Source organism: Pseudorasbora parva, chromosome 8 (assembly GCF_024679245.1).
Source record: "Pseudorasbora parva isolate DD20220531a chromosome 8, ASM2467924v1, whole genome shotgun sequence".
Taxonomy (NCBI): domain Eukaryota; kingdom Metazoa; phylum Chordata; class Actinopteri; order Cypriniformes; family Gobionidae; genus Pseudorasbora; species Pseudorasbora parva.
The window spans coordinates 38,659,886-38,683,504 of record NC_090179.1 but is presented as its reverse complement, the minus strand read 5'-3'; the positions used below and the strand labels follow the sequence as shown (position 1 = coordinate 38,683,504).

Sequence of the window (23,619 nt, the reverse complement as noted above, 5' to 3'; positions counted from 1 at the left end):
TATACTTGTAAATGTACCATTTCAATACTACTTAGGACTTATGATTTTTTATTGTAACAGTAATAAACTAGTTTACAGCTATTTTCCATTTGTACTGCAACTATACTATAAGTGAATTTATAGGTATACTGATTTACTAGTTAATTACTAGTAGTGCATTTTTTCATTTATGAAAGTACACTGAAATATACTCTCAGCAATCTCAGTTTTATACTGCAAGTATACTTACACGTTTTATTTAAGTGAACATATAGTTTATTTATAGATTGTTCCCCTTTAAGTATACTACTATTTTCCTATTTAGGTAGGCTATTCATTTTTATTTTTGAAATATACCTTTAACAGTATTTTAACTCTCCTCATGTGTTTGCAATTTGAATATAATAATGCGTTTAAAAGTTAATCCAAACATATCATTAAAAAAGTTCACAGTAGTGTTGCAGATGAAAGGATGTTGCAGGTAAGTTTTACGCGTGCGCCACGCATTACAACCCATGTAAATACTGCAAAAATGTGAATTGGGACACATCACTTGTTTCTGCTTCTTCGCCTGTGTTTTGATCTCTCTGTAGATTTTGTACTATTTTAGAAAATGTGTAATAGCACCCCCTACTGTATATAAGTGAAAAATAGGTTGTCAGTCAGTGGTGGGGAAAGAGTAAAGTAGAAAGTTTGAAGTAAATTCCTATGCACACTACTAGTAAACTAGCATCCACAAAAATTCAGATACTCAGAATAGGATTGTTTTTATTTTTTATTTTTTATAAATCAATATTTTCAAACAATGTAAGTTCATAAGACAATGTAAAACTATGTGGAAAAAATATTTAATAGGCTACTCAATCAAAAGAGCAAACTACAACCCAAGTGTAATTAGAACACTTAATTATACGTTTAAGTATAATTTTAAAATAAAAGATATATAGGCCAATGTACAAGTATAGGCCAAATATATTTAGACTTTTTGTCAGTATTAGTCAGCTCAAGTATATTTAAGCGTAATTTTAAGTTTATTTCTGAGAAGTCCATAAAAAGTACATCTTATTTTAGTTTAAAAGTATACTAATAGCACACTTGAATAATCTTCTTTTTCGTAAGGGTTGTTTGGGACAGTAATTTTGTTTTGAACATCTAGTTTTGCTTTGTGCAGTCTAGTAATATTTTAAAAATGTAGTTTTTGTTTGCAGTTTTGTTTTGTACATTCTAGCTTTGTTTAGCACAAAGTACTTTTTATTTACTTATATGTTGCATCAGTCACTTTGCACAGTATTATTATTTTTATGGAAAGGACAGCATATGATCAATGCTTGCCATTCAATGTGCAGTAACTAATTGCATCACAGATATGAACGTGCTCATTGACTGAGTAAGCTTATCTTAAAAGTTTTGTAAGAAACACTGGTGTTCATTGGTATTCAGACTGCCCATCTTGTCCAAAAGCGTCTTTGTTGGGGCAGGTGCTGTCTGGCCTCACAAGGGCAGAAAAGCCTGACAGCACTGGTTTCCTGTAGCCGGCGATATTAGCATCCACTTGTGTATGGATCCTGTGTGGACAGTGGCTGTTCTTCCTGCCAGGACGGGTGAGAGGGTGGCCGGCTGGCCGCGTGTACCCAGCAGGTGTCAGCCGGGCAGATGTACCCGTTTGGAGAACAGTAGTGGCTCTGTGGAGACGCTCAGGTCGTCACACAGACCCCCTTCATCAGTGCGGCCGTCACACTTGTCTTTCTCAGAGCATCCTGCCCAGCCCCATAGCGGGCACAGATCATTAGCTTCTGATACTAAGTGCCAATCCAAACCACGATGATGAAGCCTAGCGCTTTAAGATCTGAGTGGTAACCTAAAGATTGCAGTTTGGCGGTCCAAAAATAGAGCATCCATTCATCATAAAAGTAATCCATACAACTCCAGGGGTTAATAAAGACCTTCTGAAGCAAAGTGATTTGGGGGTTTTGTAAGAAAAATATTCATATTTAAAGCTTTTTAAACTAAAATAACTAGCTTCCAGCTGACGGCCTACACAAGTCGACTTACGACAGAAGAGTAACCCTTTACTTTTAAAGAAGGTTTGGATATCTTTTTTGATGAATGGATACACGTTTTTTTTTTTTTCAAATTCTCAACACCCATTCACTGCCATTGAAAAGCTTGGAAGAGCCAGGACATTTTATAATATATCTTCGATTGTATTCGTCTGAAAGAAGAATGGCATATACACCTATGTCTTGAGGGTGAGTAAATCATGGATGAATTTTCTTTTTAGGGTGAAGTATCCCTTTAAGCAAGGTGTAATGAACCCACAAGAAGATTTCTTTCTCATCATCCCCCTTTTTTGGTGATTGTGCATTACAATGGTTCAAAAACAGATATTAGTACTTCAGTAAGTTGGTATATCCACATTATATCAGTTAATGAAATCGTAAAACCTACAAAGTTGCTACCATATATTTTTGTAAACATTTCTGGCAATTTATTTTACCATAATTTCACAGAGTTTTCTTTACATTAACGTGTAATGCATTATAATGGGAAACATTTTACCTCATTGCTGTGGATCTACATCAGTGTCCTCAAATAAGCTGCATTTCAGAGTTTAACAGGTTCATTAAAGATTTGGGCAGGGTTCATTTACAAAAGCAAATTAGTTTAGCTCAGTATTTGAGATCTGTCTTCTTCTCCAATGATTTTTTAGGTATTATTAATTAGACCTCAATCAGTATTTAGTAATTAGAAGGCAAAGCTTGTTTGTTTGTCAGAAGTTAAAGTCTGGAGTGAGAGAAAGAGAAAAGTTGAGGTGCTGGGTGCCTAGTCAGTGAGCTCTGTCCAGACCATCTGTTCATGTGGAAAGACCTTCAGACAAGTGCCTTCTGAAATATGTCTTCTGTTTGTCATTCACAGTGTGAGCCCAAGATTTCCCACAAACACATAATGAGACACGTCCAGAAAGTAGGGCAGGTGTATGAGGGAGTTCGTTTGTCTCTTAAAGCACCTTCAAATGTTTATCAAAGAGTATTTCTGAGAGAGAAACAGAGATGGAAATGGGAACAAAGAAGAAAGAATCTTTTGGTCACTGTCGGGGATATGCAAAATGACGTAGTGTAAGAATTTCCTAAACCTAAACGAGACGCATGATAACACATGTCTTAGGATGCATTCACATTAGACAAGTTCAAAAACATCTGGAGTGTGTTGGAATGAAACAGAATGCTGGGAACTCAAAAACAATGAGATCCAGTCAAAGCTTTCAATTAAAAAACATGTTTCTGAGAAGTTGACTGTGAAAACGGCTTGATATGCCGTCAGCACATTAATTAGCACTGCTGCTAAAAATATCAAAACTATAAAGGGATGCAAGAAAAATTCTAGATAACTAGTCAATGTCAAAAACGTACTAGTTTTGTGCTGGATTAGTCAACCACTGTGATGCATCCCTAGGGAATTTGTATACATATTTTTAGAGATTTGATGAGCAAGATGTTTTGGGCTATAAATTCTTCTCCCTAGTGTTTAGCCTGCAACAGATTGGAGTGTGCATGAAAAAGCTCATGGTAGGCACAGATGGACAGATGTTCAGAGGCGTTAATTGCTTGCTTTGTTTTTTTTTCACCAGGTGTTTGCGCTGTTGAAAGCAAAACTGCTATAGACTAACAGTGACCCACATGCAGAGCAAGTTAAGATTTCATTGTAGTGCACAACACATAGTCCTAGAGACTGTTTGCACCTGTATTACCACCTGATACGTAGATAGGTGTGATTATGCACAATTATGCTGAAATGTTCTACAAGTTCACCGCGATCAGATGTTATGATTGGTGCATAGGCGAAGGGTGAACCAAGCGAACTGAAGATAGATGTGACTGCGATTCCTCCTTAAAAACACATTTAAATAGAATGTGATGAAATAGTTACATGTTGCTTATCAACAACCTGCACATCCCAGCATAAACACTCTTATTAAAGGGGTTATGTTCACAAACCACTATAATTTGAACAGGCAAGCATACTGTATGCATGATTTGGCAGTGCAGCCAATGATAAATATAGCCTAACCATTGCAGCAAAACTAAAACACGTCTGATTGGCCGATACATGGAAGAAATCCTCAGGTATGTTTGTGATTGGCCACATTGTTCAACGCTGCGAAAGACATTATAAATAGAAACCAATTTACCAAATCTGCTTACGTATATCAGTTTCTGATGAGAGTTTCCGCGATAGTGTAGCCTGACAAGCCAGACCCACATCAAGATGTTTGGTCTGGAAACTCATCATTGACAGGGCTCAATCCGAGGGGCGGGATAAACGGTTGTCTTTCAAACTCCCTCTGCACGCGATAGGATAGCGCTACAACCAACCAGAGCAACGAAGGTGAAGCAGAACTAGTTGGAAGATTTAACTTTCGCCGTATCCGGTCGGCAAAACTCTGCACTGTAAACATTTTTTTTTTGTTTTTTGTTGGTTTAACTTAAAAAAGTAAGTAACCTGGTTGCCATAAAAAATTTAGTTTATTGAAATTAAAAATTTGAGTTGATACAATGAAGGAAATTTGTTTAATAAATAGAAACTCAAAATATTATTGTATCTGAACCACAATTTTTTTTTGATAAATCATGAAAATAGCACTATTTGGCAGTTTTCACTGCGTCATCACAAATAAAACACACACAATTACCCAATATGCTTACAAAATCTTTTAATAATATTTTAATAAAGGTTGTCGAATCTCAAAAAATGTTCATTGTATTAACTCAAAATTTTAATTTCAATGAACTCAAAATTTTAAGGCAACCAGGTAACTTTTTTTCTAAATAAATCTGGCATACCGGGCAATTTCCCGGTGGGCCGACGCACTTTGGGGCCGATAGGTGTTTTTGTGTGTGTGTGTGTGTGTGTGTGTGTGTGTGTGTGTGTGTGTGTGTGTGTGCCACTGACAACATGCAGCGACAGCGGCCCATTGGTTTGTCTTCTGAATTGACAAGCCGAAGCGAGAGAGACCTCCCCTCCATATTAGGCGCTTTTTTCTATTTATTTATTTATTTATTTATTATTTGAGCGCATGGAACTGCAAAGGGTGAATATCCGCACAGCACAGCCGCTGACGAATGTACGCTGCGTTTAAATATTGCTCTATGAACATGGCACTTTGACTTATTTTGTTTTATACAATCGTGTGATATGAAAACATTACAGGTTCTGTGGTGAATCAGCTGAAAACAGCCGCGAGCATGTAGCCTATTCATGACGAGGTAAAGTGGAAAACGGCAATACACACAAACGTTTCACTTTACCACAACCAGAACTTACTTTGCAGCTACTAACAGCGAAGAAATATGGTGTTTTGGAAGAAAGATTTATTAAAAATGTTCCTATTATTACTTAAATTATTATTGCAGAATATAAATCACTTTTATAGAGGCTGTTTTTGTATTTTCTACAGGTGTTTACAATTTGTGTTAATTACAAATATAATAGTTTAATATATATGTTTTATATATTTTAGAAACCATAGCCATATAATGAGGAGCAAGATTTTTAAAGTCTATGTTTTTTACCCTGTGACTACCATGATCTTACATTTAAATGAAACTGGCCCACAGTTAAACTACAGTCTATAAAACAGCTTTAAGTCTAGATCCCATGAATTCAAGACAAAGCTTTTTTTCCTTTTTAAAAGTTTTATTAACTTTTTTAATAGATCTAATGAAATTTAATTAAATTATATTTCAATGATAGCCTCATGAAAGATAGATATCAGTGTCTTACTTAAATTATGTGTTAACTCAAAATGTGTGTTAATTCAACCCAAAAATGTGATTTTATTTTTCAACCTGATGTCATTCCAAACCTAAATGAATTTATTTCTGTGTAACATAAAATAAAATAATTTGAGTCTGTTTTTTTGTTTTGTTCATACAATATTCAGATGGTAGCCTAACCCAAATGACTTGGTTGCAAACATTCTTCAAGACATCTTTTGTGTTTCACGGAAGTCATACAGGTTTGGAATGACACGACAGTGAGTGAATGATGACAGCATTTAAAAGCAGTAAATTTAATTTACTGCATCCTAGCTCAAAATCATCAGTGCTTTACTGTCAAGGGCATTTCTGTGTGACAAAAAAGCAATATTATGTTTATCTGCATTTGCAGCAAATTCGATCATATCTATCATTATTTGTCCTTGTCCTAGTTTTATTTATTTACTCCAAATTAAAGCCCCAAACCCAGCAAAAATATTCATGGGGAACTGATGGGCCGTTTGGGCTTGGTTTGCCAGAGCTGAATTTTAGCCCCAGTCCAGCCCTGGTGTGAACACATCTTTCCTTCTTAAGAATGACTTCAGTGCCGTTCTTTGTTCTTTTCTCAGAGAAAAGCTTAACTCCAAGTCTTCCAGAGTCGTGGTCAAAGCTGATTTGAAAGACCGCCGCCGTTCGCCAGTTTCTGTGTTTACTAGAAGCACGCAAACGCAACTCGGCCGTCATTATGTTAAGCCCCGCCCACCGACTCTATACACGTTGTGATTGGCCCAAAATTCTGATTGGCCTAGAAATTCTGCACTATTTCTAGGCTAGCGATAGTGCAGAATTCAGAGAGAACGCCTCTGATTGGCCATTGCATTCATTCACTCAACAGAGTCATGTGTGATTGGTTATAGGGCACAACGTGTTAAAAGTATGATGCAACATGAGCAGATCTAAACTGAATAGTGCAATCGACACTTTCATTTCATTTTCACTTTATTACTAGATTTTGTTTAAATGTGCAGGTGCTTTTTTGGCCCAGGCCCCTGTCAATTTTTGACCCGTGGCCTTAAACATGCTCCGCCTATGGATTGGTGGCAAAACAATGATTCAACCCCATAGATTTTCATTGAAAAAGGGTCCTGAATCACATAAGAGACTTGGTTTAGGGTGAGTAAACAACCAGCAATCACTTAAGGCCCTTTCATAAGGGATGCGGAAAGCGTTGGAATCGTCGCGCAGCTGCTGCTTTCACTTGTAGTAAAAAATTTAGCAGCCGAGGCAGTGCTCGTTAGGGTTGCCAAGTCTTTGCAACAAAAGTAGCCCAATGGCCAGTCAAAAGTAGCCCAAAAATACCCCAATGTAATTTTCTCCATTGGGTAGATGAATTCTCTCTTAATCTAGAGGACGTTTTAGGCGTGTTTGAGTACCGAAATCGTACCTACGTGGGTGGAAAGCAATCCGCGGAAAAAAATAACCCACGGCAACAACTTAAAGTCTCACTTCTGCAGAAAAACTGTGGACTTGGCAACACTGGTCATATTCATATTTACAAAAAAAGAAATGATTAAAACAACAGAATTAGTTTGTGTTATTTTTTATTTTATGGGAGTATGACTAGTTTTCAAGTCAGACAGTCAGACTTGTTGGACATATTTTTACCTGGCAACTTGTGTAGTCATGCTCTAGATTTTGTATTTATATCTCTGTACATTTTTGAGGGGTCATACAACTCCTGTTAAAAGTTAACTTTCATTATAGTTTTATTTACCAATACTGCAGCTCAGCCCACAATTGGTGTAAAAATGAGTGCAGATTGCACTGAGATGTTGCACTGACGTTCTGGATGCTACTGATAATGGTAGCTAGTGGTTGTGCTGTGTGGATGCAGAACTCAACAGAGAGCCTTATTCACTATAGGGTCCTGAAGATGTGAGAGTATTAAATTATAAAAGAATCTGTACTCACCTTGTCCTTTGTTTCTCTCCCAGCGCCCCCTACGTTCACGGACACGCCACCGCAGTACGTGGAGGCGAGGGAGGGTGGCAGCATTACTCTGACCTGCACTGCCTTTGGAAACCCCAAGCCGGTGGTCACCTGGCTGAGAGAGGGGGATCAGCTGACCAGCAACAAGAAATACATGGTAACTGTTCTGTTTGATTTTTTTGTGCCGCTTTATCAGTGTTTTTGGCTTGTTTTCCAGGAGTTTTTAAGACAGTCAAAAATGGTTAGTTCATTAACAAAGGGTTAGTTGAAACTGATGTCATTAATGGCTCACCCTAATGTCGTTCCACACCCGTAAGACCTCCGTTCAACTTCAGAACACGGCTTAAGATATTTTATAATTAGTCCAAGAGCGTATGCAAGTGTATGCCCACTATACTGTCCATGTCCATAAAGGGAATTAAAACATCATCAAAGTAGTCCATATGTGACATCAGTTAATCAGTTGACATCGAAAATACATTTTGTTCCAAAAATTTGAACGGTTATGAATCAGCGGATTGATTCATGATTCAGATCGCCAATGTCATGTGATTTCAGCAGTTTGGCAGTTTGAAACGCGATCGAAAGGGTGAGGCATTAATGCCATAAATTTCATTTTTGGGTGAACTAACCCTTTAACATAATGACCATATTTATGCAGCCGGCCCCAGATCATCATATTAGAATCATTTCAAATGAAAAGTCAGAAATAAATGATATTTACATTTTTGTTTAAAATTGTAATAATATTACTGTTTTCTTTGTATTTTTATCAAATAAATTCAGACTGGCTAAGCATAAGAAACTTCTTACAAAATTTTTACCTACCTCAAATTAGAAATAATGTATATCTTTAAAAAAATATGGTGAGGTTAATGCAGAAACCAAGAAAATGTAAAATGAGATAAAATTACTGATATTATATTATATTATATTATATTATATTATATTATATTATATTATATTATATTATATTATATTATTACACGGCTCTGTGAAATACTTGATTCTGATTGGTCAATCGCGCATTCCAGCGGTATGTTATTTCCAGATAACACACACCGCTCATACGGGTACTACGAGTTGTCTTGACCGGTACTACTTGTATGCTTAACGCTGGCGCCATCTTGTGGCTTTAACAGCCGTGGGTTACAATGGAAGACTTCAAGGCAGGTTTCCTTTATAACGTTTTTAATATAGATCTTTCTCTTACACAAACGCATCGATTCGAATCAGAAGGCTCTATTAACCCATCGGAGTCGTGTGGAGCACGTTATTTGACGGACAGCTGCATTTTTATGGACTTCAAACACAACTACAACTACTGGATTAACGTTAGCCTGGACTTTTTAAATATAACTCCGATTGTATTTGTCTGAAAGAAGAATGTCATACACCTATGATAACTTGAGGGTGAGTAAATCATAGGCTTGGTTTCATTTTTGGGTGAACTAACCCTTTCAGCATTCATTTTCAACATTTAGCAAGGGCATATGGCAAATCTTCAGCAATAGATAAAGGCTTAAAGCAGGTTGGAACTGTTTTCCTTCGCGGAAGCTTTGCGGAAGCGCTAATAAAATATTTAATCTCGAGACAATATTTTGTGTCTAATAATTACTTATTTGAGACTAGTAGCCGTGTAATAAGCGGGATAACGTACACAGAGCAGGTTGTTATCGCAGAATAAACCCCTTCAGAGTGATGCAAGACCCCTCGGCGTACAGGTGTACATTATCCCTAATTATTATATTATATTATATTATATTATATTATATTATATTATATTATATTATATTATATTATATTATATTTAGTGCTGGGCAATCGATTAATCGCAATTAATCGCATCCAAAATAAAAGTTTGTTTACATAATATATGTGTGGGTACTGTGTATAATTATTATGTATATATAAATACACACTCCTTCATGTATATATTTAACAAATATTTGCATGTATATACTGTGTTTATAATAAATATAAACATTTTATATGTACATATATATATTTGTCTTAAATATTGAAATGCATGTGTGTGTATGTACAGTATTACATTATATTATATTATATTGTTTTATATGTACAGTTTCAGATGATGTAGCATTTCATTTTGGTTAGCTGCTGCCTCCCTCGATAAAGTAGAACATTGACAATGTACTTTTGTCTCCAAATATAGCCCGTGTGAATTTAGTCTAGCCATTAATTTGATCTGCAGTGAATTGTACTGTCTCATTTTTCTTTTGGAAATGGAAGCTTGAATCATCACAAGCTATTTGTAAGAAAAGGCTGTCAGTCGGGGCCCACGTCGGGGGTCTGACAGTTGAAGAGCACACGCCTGCAGTGGGAATGGAGAAAAACTGACAAGCGTGTTTCCAACTTACACTGCATGCAGGCTGCAAGGGAGGAGGCGGCGCAGGATTTGACAGAACAGGCAGTCAGTCTGGCTCCAGTAGGCATTGCTTCTCAGCACATCAGAGGAGATATCCCTGAGGAAACAGACAAATAAAAGACAAGAGAGACAGTGTAGCCGCTTCTGTCTTACATCTGAATGTTCACTTTCATCTGTTCCAGACTGTAGCCACCTGCACCGCCTTTGTTAGCCGCGTTCGTCTTGTTCCGCATTTCCCAGCTTTTGGTCACAGCTAGCCTTTACACGAGGAGCGTTTGAATGCCATTTGCTGTATTCTGCCTGCCACTCTTACTCACCGGCGACGGATGAACAGGAAGTGATGGCTGGCTGCTGTTTTTCTTTCGTGACCGCTCTTAGCAAGGTTACTCTCCCACCCCGTGGTTTCGCTCCACGGTATTGGAGCGTATTCCTTAAAGGTCACGCTTGTGATGTCTTATAAGCTGTTTGGTGGGTGAGGCGTGAATGAAGGCCCACATTAGGACACTTCAGCACACCTTTGCATTATATAACAAAATATCTAACACAGTGGTATTAATTATGACTGCAGACTTTAAGTAAAAAATTCTAAATATTTGTATCTATTTATTATTTATTACATTTAACTATTAAGTAAATTCTAATTTATAATTTATTATTATTAAATTACTTTTAAAGACTTCATTATGTCTTTAGCAGTATGAATTATTTAATTTAAATATTATATATATATATATATATATATATATATATATATATATATATATATATACACGTATATAAAATGCATGTTACATATAATACTTTATTATTTGTTTGTTTTAATTAAAATGTTATTAAAATGATTATTAATTAGCATGTCTACATTACATAGAAAAATATAAAATTGAGTGTAATTTTTTATAGCTGCAAACCTTTCACACAAAACAAAAACATTTATTTATATCAAAACTAATTAATGCTACATTTATTAATACTATGTATGTATTTTGCATTATATAACATACAGACATAAAAAGCGTAATAAATAATATTATTATTATAACTATTATCAATATTACAATTATTGTTTTAATAAAAATGAATTTGAATGGCTTTATAAAACATGGTATGCATTATAAAACATAATATTTAAAAAGTGGCATTTATTTTAATATAGCACCAGCTACTTTTTTATTACATTTTTATTTGAATGACAAAAAATATTATAATTGATCAAATAAAATAAAAATCACCCTAACCCACAAACCCAGTCATAAGGGTAATTTTTTTTTTTTTAAATAGAGATTCATACATAATCTAAAAGATGAATAATAAGCTTTACATTGATGTTATGGCAATATTGGCCGAACTATTTAAAAAATCTGGAATCTGGGTGCAAAAAAATCTAAATATTGAGAAAATCGCCTTTAAAGTTGTCCAAATGAAGTCATTAGCAATGCATATTACTAATAATACATTTTAGATATATTAACGGTAGGAGAGTTACAAAAGATCTTCACGGAACATGATATTTACTTAATATCCTAATGATTTTGGTCATAAAGGAAAAATCAATAATTTTGACCCATACAATGTATTGTTGGCTATTGCAACAAATATACCTGTGTGACTTATTACTGGTTTTGTGGTCCAGGGTCACATATGTTTTCCAGTCTAACATAACCACAGTATTTGGACTCTTGAGGAAAGAGCTTTATATGCCGCAAACAGTCCCACTTGACTTTAATGTCAGTGAATGTAAATGCTGGCAGCAGCCTAAGCAACTTCACGTCACATTTAGTAAATTGCCCCATACGCTGTGATTAATCTCGATTCGGCTTCAATTAGATTGTATCAAATCTATATTTAATTATTTCTTCTGTAAGGAGAAAGCACTCTGCTTCAGCTTCTTGGCTCTTGCTTTTTAAAAGGCGTTCCCACTGCTAACCAGCCACAGTCCCAGACATTTACCCAAACGAAGTGTGTCGTGACCTCACCTTTAAGAACAGTGGGGAGGAGGCCGGTGGTCCTCCGCTCTATTCCCTGCTTCCATGGTTAGAAGTTAGAGAAATGGAGGAATGTGATGAAGGAATACACACACTAAAGAGCAAGAGGCACAGATGTCTGGTCTCGATGCACCGAGCTTGTTTCTCACCCTGCCCTCCTCCATAGCAGTGTGTGTTTAAATTAGATCTCTCTGCACACACACAGTGTTTGAGAGAGTTTATTACCTCCTCCCGTCTGTATCATCAGTGTGATGTGTCTGTCAGCGACAGGATGGTGATGGAACAGGCCGGGAGGATTGTGTCAACCGTCCAGCAGGACTAGACACACCTTGGGATATTGTGTGGGAGGAACAATAAGGCCGGTCTCCTCTGGCTAAAGCAGTTGACGTGCAGGGAATAAGACTCGACCCACTCCTCTTCTAAAATGCCCTGTCAGGAACCTACGCAATAATTCATGTCACCCGCGTGCCGTTCGGGAAGACGCAACTGCACTTACAGGCTCAGATGTAAACACTGATCTATTTTGATTGGGTTATAACAAAGCACACAAGCAAAACATTGCATAATCTCTTTTTACACTTTGTTTGAAATATGATTTTGAAAATACGACATCTAATGCAATTTGGGTTAAGTCAGATTTTAATATTATTTTAAAATTCAATTCAAATGTCAATTTTAAAAAAAAGTTATTTTATACAGTTTTATTTACAAGTTTAACAATTTTATAGTACTTATTATTAAAAATAAATGAATATATGCAGAAATAAATGTAATACATGTAATTTGGTTATTTTTTTATGTTTAAAGCACAATGTTAATTGTTAAATGTAAATATCATTTAATTGTTAAAAGGGATAGTTCACCCAAAAATGAAAAGTATATGTCTATCTGCTTAGCCCCAGGGCATCCAAGATGTAGGTGTGATTGTTTCTTTAGAAAAACACAAATCATTTTTTTAAACTCCAACCGTTGCTCGTATAATGCATGTCAATGGGGTGTAATTCTATGAGATTAAAAAACACATACATACAAATCCATATTAAACCCTGTGGCTCGTGGCGACAGATTGATGTCTTAAAGGTGTCATGAACTGGCTTTTTAATTTTTTTATACTGTTGTCTGAGGTCAACTAATGACGTTTGTGTGATTTTTACATTCAAAAACATCATAACTTATAAGTAATAGGCTATTTTCTTCACTGGTTTTGAGGATCTCTCCAAAACGCTGGGTTCTGATGGGCGGCACGCACTGGAGACTTGGAAGTAAACGCCCACGGCTAGGATTGGATAAGATTTGCATATTTAATGAGCTTCTGCTCCGCTGTCAGTTCAGTGACACGAGAGAGGAGAGAATGAGGGAGAAGCGGCAACGAGAATGATTCTCTCGATCACAGGGCTCGTAAACGTCTTTATCAAACAAACACAATGATTTATTTCTCATCGACCCGCGAATGATTGGACTATTATTTTTATATTAGACATAGCCCGCAAGATCGGACGATATAAGCGCGAACCGTGCGCACAAACAAACACATTCGGCGCGCGCCACCGTTCAGATGTCAACTCGAGAGAGAATAGCAGAACAAGAACGGAATAAGAGATTGATCGGCCTGCCGGGCTTTGCGAGACCTGGCCCACACGTGTCTGAGTCCAGCATTTTAAAGGTATGCTCTGTTAGACACGTACACGTAAGCAAAACGATCTATAACAATGCAGTACTATTACATTTACAAACACGTTTTACTCACATGTGTGCTGATCCATTCCTGTCAGATCCAAATCCAGCATCGACCGGAGATTTGTTTACAAACGATCCCGCTGTGAACTGAAGTGAACACCACTGTCTTCCCCATGTGAGCTGGAACTTCATTAAAAATAAAGTTCAACCACTCATTCCTAATATTAGCAGGGTTGCCAACTCTCACGCATCTGGCGTGATACTCACGCTTTCAGGCTCTGTCTCACGCTCTCACTCCGCCCAACTCAATCTCACGCCAAATTGCCAGACCTGCTTTTGATATTAAACAAAGCTATAAGCTTTTTTTTTTTTTAAATGTGTTTTAATGAAATTCAAACAATAAATAGCGTTTTGGCGCTAATGTGGTATAATGTTAAAGCCAGAGGCGTTGAAAAGCGGAGTTGCTCATGCTCTCGTCTCCCTGCGGTGCGCGCTGGTCACGTGGCCCATGAGCGCTCAATACTTCTAGCGCCGAGCCAATGAATTTAAATGGCTTAAGCGGATACACAACAGTTTCACCATATAGATGTTTGCTGCAAGTTTTGGTAAACAGTACAGCATAGTGTTAGTGTTTATTGATTATTAAGTCAGCCATATTTACAGGATCGTTTTATTATGGAGAGTGATAGAGATTCAACATTGTTATTAATGTTATTCTTGTATTTAGCCCTCAGGTAGCCTTTTCCTTACTAATAGGTCACACTCATACTCATTAAATGATATTTATTGAATATTTTGAGGAGATCTTTTGGTACTAAATACTATTTGTGCAACAATTTTTGTCAATAAATGACCACTTAAAATATTTTTCTTCTAATATTTGTATTTCTTCTAAAATGTATATTACAATTAGTGTAGTAATTAATGTTAAAATAGAGAATTCCAATTCAAAAAGGGAAATTAGAGTCATTTTGTGGCTAAAAAATATTAATGTTTATGTGTAATGCCATTAGGTGCCTTATGGCTCTTTAATAAATATACATGTATCTAATCTAGTTGCTCAAAAATATATTGCAGTCTTTGCATTCTAATAAATATTTAGATATGATGATCAAACACTAGATTTCTTTAAATGTGAAATTTCAAAACTTAAATAACTTGCATCCTAATCTTTTTAATGAATAATGATACTTATATAAGCAGTCACAAGTGAATATTAAGGAATGGCACATATAATTTGACCCAAGAAATGTTTAAACTAGTGCCAAAACAAACATATTATTATGTACAGTATATATACTAGATATAAACTGATACTGAATCAAGATCAAAAGCATTACCCCCCCATCCCCCCCCCCCCCCCCCCCGCCCGCCCGGCCCCCCAAAAATCTCACTCCAACCTGAACTTAAAAGTTGGCAACCCTGTATTAGGATCAGAAGGAAGCTTATGCAGCGACCGTGTTCTTACACAACCAGGAATAGCGCAATATCTTAATCTTCCTCGGCATGTTTATTGTTGTTGACCAGCTAGCACGAGCCCTCCATGAGTCAGTGGGCGGGGCTACTGGATTAGACGCGCTGTAGAGGCGGCGTTTGGTCACACACTGACGTCAGTATGAAGCACAAGACCGTTTGCTGAGCCTGCTGTCTATAAAAGCTTTTCTTTGACTAACAAGGAAGTTTTCAGCTCTGAAACTTAGAGGATATTCTTATATTACCATGACCTATTATATATCAAAAGCTCAAGGAAAGGTTGATTCCTCAATTCATCACCTCATTTATCATATATATATATATATGAGTTTGACCTTCTTCAGCGGAAGTAATAGCGCTGGAGAATACTAGATGACATTTGTCTGATATGAGGTAAACAATTACATAAATACTGTTGGGTTTCTTGCAGAAACCGATCGTTTCGTTTCATCATTTTGCTTCGCCACGAGCCACAGGGTTTAATATGGATTTGAATGTCTATGTGTTTTAGACTCTCATAGTGACTCTCATAGAAAAACACCCCATAGACATGCATTATACGGTTGACTGGGACAGCAACGGTTGGAGTTAAAAATCTTAATTTCTTTTTTACTAAAGAAACAAACACACCTACCTCTTAGATGTTCTGGGGGTAAGCAGATAAACATCAAATTTAAATTTTGGGGTGAACTATCACTTTAAAAAAAATATTTATTCAATACTATTAAATCCTACTAAAATGTATACCCGTGGACCACAGTTTGAAAACTCCTGGCGTAGAGACATGCAAAATCAACTCGTTTCCAGACTTTTACCTAGTATAAACATCTTATGTTTTTAACTTTTTAACCCATGATTTGAGCTTGTTCTCTTTCTGTAGGTGACTGACGGCAGTCTGACGGTGCAGGCCATCACGCGAGAGGACCGGGGGGCCTACAGCTGTCGCGCCCACAGTGACCAGGGGGAGGCGCTACACACAACCCGCCTGCTGGTGCAAGGTGAGAGGACTGCAATATCTGTGATGCAACACAGATTTGATTTTCCATCTCCAGCAAATAGATACATATACAATAAACAGGCGCATCTAATACACAAAAAGGCAATTTCCGGTACAATAGTCAGGAGAAGCCAGCAAACGTCCTTCGCGGTCAATGTCTGTCCTTTTACTTGTTACTGTGGTCATCCCGCCCCGTCAATACTAGCTGCAAAGATGCAAATCCCTCGGTGCTCACTGGTTAATTAGTCTCTTTCAGTGAATCTGCGTATGGACACATCAGTGCTGTCAAAGTCTGGCATTTACGTCTCGTCACTTAAGCACATCTGCCGCAGTCGATACGTTCAGTTCGCTCCATCTGCATAGATCACTTCCTGTCACTCGGCTCCTAATGGAGCCTTCCAGTAGAAGCTGTTTACAGCCCTGCTCAGAGCGATGGAGTTGATATACTGTAGGTTTACGGTTACCCTTCTTGTCTTGTATACAAGCGCCCTCACCTTCAGAGTGGCTTGTTTATTTATTTGCCTGTAGTTCACATGAGGGTGTCATATATCTTTATCATAACTGCTGATATTCCTTACTGAAAATACCAGCTGACATGATTTTCGATGCAGGTGGTCAGACTAGTTTGTGCTGGGCTTGTGCTGGTCTAGCTGGTGGTCCATAAGAAAAGACAATGGAGTGGAGATTTCTTGAAAGGGGTCATGAACTGCGATGTTTTATGGTTTTATAATGTTTCTTGTGGTGCACTTATAGTTTTAGTATGATTTTTACATAAAAAAAATTCATAATTTAATAAAAGGCATTTGTGCAACTCTGATTTTAGCCTCTGATCTGAAGGCTCTGTTTGAAGGGGCGTGTCTGCTGGGACTTCAGTGTAAACGCCCTGCTGTGATTGGCTGACATCTTTGCATATGAAATAGCTAGTATTACTTTTTGAACTCTCTCGAAAACTTTTAGCACGATTTTAGTTGACCGTTTAGTCACTGGTTTGATTTACTGACACAGACAAAGAGCCTCTGACTCAGGGGCGTTTCTAGGATTTTTATTTAAGGGGGGCTCAGCCTCCAGTGAGGGTAGGTCTGTAGAAAAAATGGTAACACTATTTAGTTTAGGGTCCAAATTGCGCTATTAACTAATAGCTTACAAACATGCATACCCAGAAGATATTGGCTGTTTATCATTACTTATAAAGCAAATATTAATACCTTAATGCATGGCCATACTGTACATGCAATTATTATCATACCCAATAATGTAGGCAGGTTTATAATAACCAAGATCCCAAATGTTAGGGGGTTCTAACATGGTCCCCCGAGAAAATTTTGATTTCTATGATCTACATATGAGCATTTTATGATGTTCTGAAGGCCAAAAAATTTGATAACAATAGCTTGAAAACCATGTCACTGGGCAGTAAATTATTTGTCTTATCTCCACATCTCTCGTTTTCTCTGTTTTTATCTTGCCCTGTCTCTTCATAACGCTGAGCTTTGACTGTTTTTTTCCGTTTTCGTCAGTGAATAAAGTGAACATATGGTTTACATATTAACATACTGATATTTATGTTTCATGAATAATTTTCTTAGACACGTTAATTTACTGTTTATCAAAGTTTTAAGGTGATTAAAATCACAGTATGAACATTCATTAGGCTACTAATCTTATGCCCAATACAGGCTGAAAAAGCTGATGTTTTTTTTTGATTTACTGAATGTTACAAATAGAATTATATTAATTTACAATACAAACACATTCATTATTAAACTTACGCCTAATCTGATGAAAATGGCTTTGTTAATATTTTCTGTTCGTTAAGGCCTACATTAGGATTCACATTGGCATATTTCCAGTTAAAAATGTCTAAAAATTAGACACAACAAGTTTATTCATTTGCCTAAATGTTTTTTTCTTTTGATTAACATTTCTGACTTAAAGCAGAAGCTGTCAAACATGAATGTTTAATTTAGCTGCATTTATCTTACTTGACGTCGAGTTGCTCTGCTAAAATTTGCGCTCAGCCTCAGCAGTTTCTGTGTGACCATAAAGCCCGCCTACTCTGATTTGATTGGTTTCATCAAATATTTTGACGTTGACGAGCGGTGACAGACCAATGACGCTCATGACGATTTACACACACACACACACACACACACACACACACACACACACACACACACACACACACACACACACACACACACACCTCTGCTTCTGACGTGCGCTGCGGATTGGAGAGACAGACTAAAAAACGGGACGAAGCCGAAGCCTGCCGCCAGTTTCATATGTTTTAAAGGTTAATCACATATTTTTTAGGGGGGCTGAGGCATAAGTTTAGGTGGGCTGAAGCCCCCCTAAAAAGGGCCTAGCGACGCCTATGCTCTGACTGTACATGAATCATTACATATCACAAATCACAGACCAGGCATTATAATATACACGGTTACTTACATGTATTTATTATTATTATTATTTATTATTATTGCATTACTGTCGGTCCATATCGTATCGTATCGTCTGTTTGGAAAGCCTTCGCTAAAACTGTGACTGATTTACTAAAGAATCCAGAGTGAAATGTACCGAACACAACTGTTTAACTGAGGCATTCACGTTGTTGAAAATATTTAACAAATAAATAAGTTCCCAGCATTAGGAATCCTCGTCATCTCACTAACACACCAGTGAGCGGGGCCAAAGTTACAATGATAAAGTAGGCGTTGATTTTCTTCTGCAGAGGCGGTCTTTCACCTCATAGATAGGCACATTCCACTGGAATAGGATAGGCATTCATTCGCCTGGCTTTTTGGACTAACAAGGAAGCTTTCAGTTCTGAATTTTACAGGATATTATGACCTCTTATGTCAAGAATATTCAATTTTTTAGTTCATGACCCCTTTAATTATGATATAAAATAAAATAATAATGATACGAGTCATAATTATGACAAACAAATACATTTTGACATAAAAAATATATCAAAAAGAAAAGGTTTAAACTTTGTCATAATGACAACTTTTTTAGCTGAATTTGTTAACATCTCTTACCTACCATAACATACCTTCAGACTTTGTTAGTCATAATATCATAACCAGCGCATGCTTTTTTTCTTATGTGGCAGAAATGTGCTTCTATACCTTTTGGCCTGGCTGTTGGAAACAAATTATAAAGATTTAAAGGGATACAATGTCCATCATCTGCAAGTCCGTCCATTTAAGCCACGGATCAAATGTCATCTTGAAAAAGATCTTGATGGACATGAAGGGATCTGTTTGATAAGTGTGTGAGCGTGTGCTTCATGCGCATGCAAACAGAATGATCCTTGCTCGCTTTGAGTAAGCACCTGGTATTGGTACCACAGTCTCTCCCCATATGGCCCTAGCGTTAGTACAGAATGATGAAATGGTTCAGTTTATTATCCGTCGACCGTGTACAGTATGACAGCAAACATGAGCAAGCTGCCTGTCACTGGCTTTGTGGCTTTCACTGCAGTCAGATTTATGGCAGTGGAGCATGGCTGTGAATACAGAGCAGAACGCTAACACACAGCCTGCGCTGGGAAACGGAGAATTTAGAGGACACGTGTGATTATAGAGCACTATGCACAGGATATGTGGAGCTTCTTGTCCATGCTCCCTATACATTACCTGTTAAGGGCTGGCTGATATATAATAAATGTTATATTACACATAACAAATTTTAATAATTTAATAATTTTAATAATGGTTTTCCAACTTTTTTTCAAAGGAGCTGATTTGGGAAAGTAACTTCTACACAAAAAAAATATATTTAGAAAAAAACCTGGTTGCCGTAAAATTTTGAGTTCATTGAAATTAAAATTTTGAGTTAATACAATGAACATTTTTTGAGATTCGACAACCTTTATTAAAAGATTATTAAAAGATTTTGTAAGCATATTGGGTAATTGTGTGTGTTATTTCTGATGACGCAAAAACAGATTTCCTTCATTGTATCAACTCAAATTTTTAATTTCAATAAACTCAAAATTTTAAGGCAACCAGATTACTTACTTTTTTAAGTTAAACCAACAAAAAGCATTTTTTTTTAACAGTGTATGTAATTTCATGCATAAAAACCCATTTATGCTGTGTGTGAAAAATATGAATCTTGAAATTATAGGTATATTATAGGAAATTATAAGTATTTTTGTTTCCAAAATAATTGGCTTGGGTCACAGTATTAAAGTCAAAGCTAATCTTTGATTTTACATTTACCTATTTTTTTCTGTGTATTATGAAAGTTTTTTAAAATTATTATTATTATTGTTAATATTTAAAATAGGGCTGTCAATAGAATAAAATAATCATGAAAGTTATATGAAAAAAGTTATTTCAAAGTAAGTGTCTGTGCTGCCCCAAAAAGTTAAGTTTAGTCAACTCAAATATCCAAGTTGTCACAACTTCACATTACAAGTTGACTAAACTTAGCATTTTAAAAGCAGCATGACCACTTACTTTTTACTTGAAACAACATTTTTTTTAATGCATTAATATTAATGTATTAATGCATTAGACATTTGATTTATTTTGTGATCTGTTGCTGTGAGATGTTGTAAAAATAATTTCATTTATTTCTGTGAATGTTGTAATTGTTGCCGTGAGGCATTTTTTATGCAAGGGAGCTTCAGAGTGTGACATATGAGGGAACCCGTGATCAAATATCAAATATAGAACAAACAAGGAAGAAGTCATTAGGTGCCATGTTCTTTGCAACAGCATCTTGAATAGATTCATAGCAGAAGTCATACAACATTAATGGCAGATATTGTTGAACCAATGTGGTTCAAGCAGACCATGTTTCAGGAAACAGTCGTGACTACGTAGTTAATCAGAGAGTTACATTGTTGTACAAGAAACGTACCCCTGAGAAAGGACATAAACATTGAAACAAAATATAATATCTGATAATCTGACATATATGAGAGATAAGGGATTTAGAAGAGAATCGTCTGCTCTCGTTTGAGCACCAGTGAGTCAGATGGGGACACATATGAACTGTGCCGAGCCAAAACTGCCTTGGCCATGGGCTGTTTTGTTTAGTAAACTAGCAATATTGTTTTTACAAAAAGCAATATTCTCATGAAGCCTCTGGAGAAGCACTCTAGTTAAAACTTGCTTCAATAACATGAGCATGAGCAACGCCAGGGATATTTTTAGATGCTTTCAAGTGATGCCTTTCGCGATTTCATTAATAAGCAAAGCTGCGCTACTGTCAATAATCCCCTTAGATGCAGTGTCATTTATTGCACATTAAGGAAACATCCAGGAAGCTGAGCATAGTCTACACATTAAAATGAGAAGATATTTCACAGCTAGGCATAGGTTTGTTTGTGCTAAAAGCAATGTTCTGTATCTTTCTGCAGTGCACCCACAAATCTCACAGCGGTCCGAGTGTCACGACAGTATTCCTGCCTTCCCACATGTCTAATTAACAGTCTATTGGCAATTTCAGTGACAGTCTCATGTGGGAAGGATAATATTCTCTGTGGGAAGGTCTGACAGCAGTATCCTTGCTGTCTTCATTAGACAGGTTTATGTACACACATAAACATAGAGGAGAATTAGGATAATTGGAAGGGTTACCACATCTGTGGCATGCAGTCGATTAACACAGATAATAATTCTGCTTCCTTGGTCTATATAAACAAACACAAAATGTGTTTGCTGTAAATACACTAAGAAAAAGAAAGTTAGCGGGCAAAAGGCTAGCACATCTAATTTTGTTTTGAATGTGCATGCAAATAGCTTGTTAGCGGTGAACTTGTGTCTTCAGTTTCTCATGAGTAAGAAATATAATTCTAAAGAAAAAGAAAAAAAGATAATAATGTAATAGTTTTGGCTTTTGTTTCACAGCCTGGTTTGTCTTTTACTTGGTTATGCCTTTAAGTCCCTATGAAATCAAAATGCTGGCTTTTAGTATGAATATGTTAGCTTTATTGCTATCTATAAGCTAGTGGGCTTCAAAACTATGACAAAATTCGAATTTAAAAGATATAAGCATTCAAACCTTCCGCCAATATGGATCACTCTTCAGCTTCTCATCAGTTTTTCTGTCCAATCAAATGCTCTCTCGAATCTAAAGTGTCCCGCCCCCTAAATATAAACAGACACTGTTTCTTTAACTTCAACTTTATAGCTCACTATTGCAACTTTACTTACAGCTCGCATTAGTCAAAAAAATGAACCTTAATTTTTAAATGTTGGTCTGTCTATAACCCCTGTCACTGTTTACCTCCACCAGGTCCTCCATACATTGTGTCACCACCTGAGAACGTCACTGTTAACATATCCCAGAATGCCCAATTTACGTGCCAAGCAGAGGCGTATCCTGGCAACCTGACCTACACTTGGTTCTGGGAGGAAGACAACGTCTACTTCAAGAAGTAAAGTTATGATCAAGTTCACTTCTGTGCCAAGTCTCATAGTCTTGAATACAGAAACGGTTGTGTGTGTCTGCCACAGTTTTAGATTAGAGCCACATATATTTTTAGACCCAGAATCCCTGAATCTCAAGCCCTCTACAGCTGCATTAAGGCAAATTCTAGCGCAGTGACACGGAGGCGCACACAGCAGGTTTTTATGCAGGGATGGGAACATCTTGTGACACTGTGCTTGTGTCATCACATGCCTAAAAAAACATGCTGATCATCTGAAGCCGAGCCAGGAGCTGTTCTGACTCCCCCAAGCGTGGCCGTATTGACCCTCTCTATGCAGGGCTGTAGTCTGTTCCTCTCTGTGGAAACAGGCCAGAATAGTGTGAGGAGCGGACGGATGTTCATGGGAATAGTCGACATACCACTCTGTGTAAATACACTAGTGGACACTGATATTTGTAAAATTAACCTCAGATAGTAACAATTTATTTGCTCAGAAATAGTGATTTTTCTGAAGGCATACACATCTATAAATCAAGGGTCTTCAACAGGGGTCTGAAGCAATACTTTTGTTAAAGAAAAAATGCAATGTAAAGTTAACTTAAACCAAAGATACAAATTGTGAGATAAAAAGTCAGAATTGAGTGATATTAAGTCAGAATTGAGAGATATAAAGTCAGAATTGAGTGATATAAAGTCAGACTTGAGTGATATAAAGTCAGAACTGAGAGATATAAAGTCAGAATTGAGTGATATAAAGTCAGAATTGAGTGATATAAAGTCAGAATTGAGTGATAAAGTCAGAACTGAGAGATATAAAGTCAGAATTGAGTGATATAAAGTCAGAATTGAGTGATATGAAGTCAGAATTGAGAGATATAAAGTAAGAATTGAGTGATATAAAGTCAGAACTGAGAGATATAAAGTCAGAATTGTGATATAAAGTCAGAATTGAGTGATATAAAGTCAGAATTGAGTGATATACA

The 23,619-nt window shown here is 36.6% G+C and overlaps 1 protein-coding gene across 1 annotated transcript in view; it reads left to right on the top strand.

The window, feature by feature from the left end:
- Nucleotides 1-23,619, top strand: part of igsf9ba (immunoglobulin superfamily, member 9Ba) — a 107,753-nt gene that overhangs the window by 57,796 nt on the left and 26,338 nt on the right. Inside the window, exons 5-6 of the mRNA XM_067451170.1 lie at nucleotides 16,129-16,246; nucleotides 22,501-22,642. Of these exons, the coding sequence (XP_067307271.1) occupies nucleotides 16,129-16,246; nucleotides 22,501-22,642 (260 nt within the window). The remainder of the gene's footprint in view (nucleotides 1-16,128; nucleotides 16,247-22,500; nucleotides 22,643-23,619) is intronic.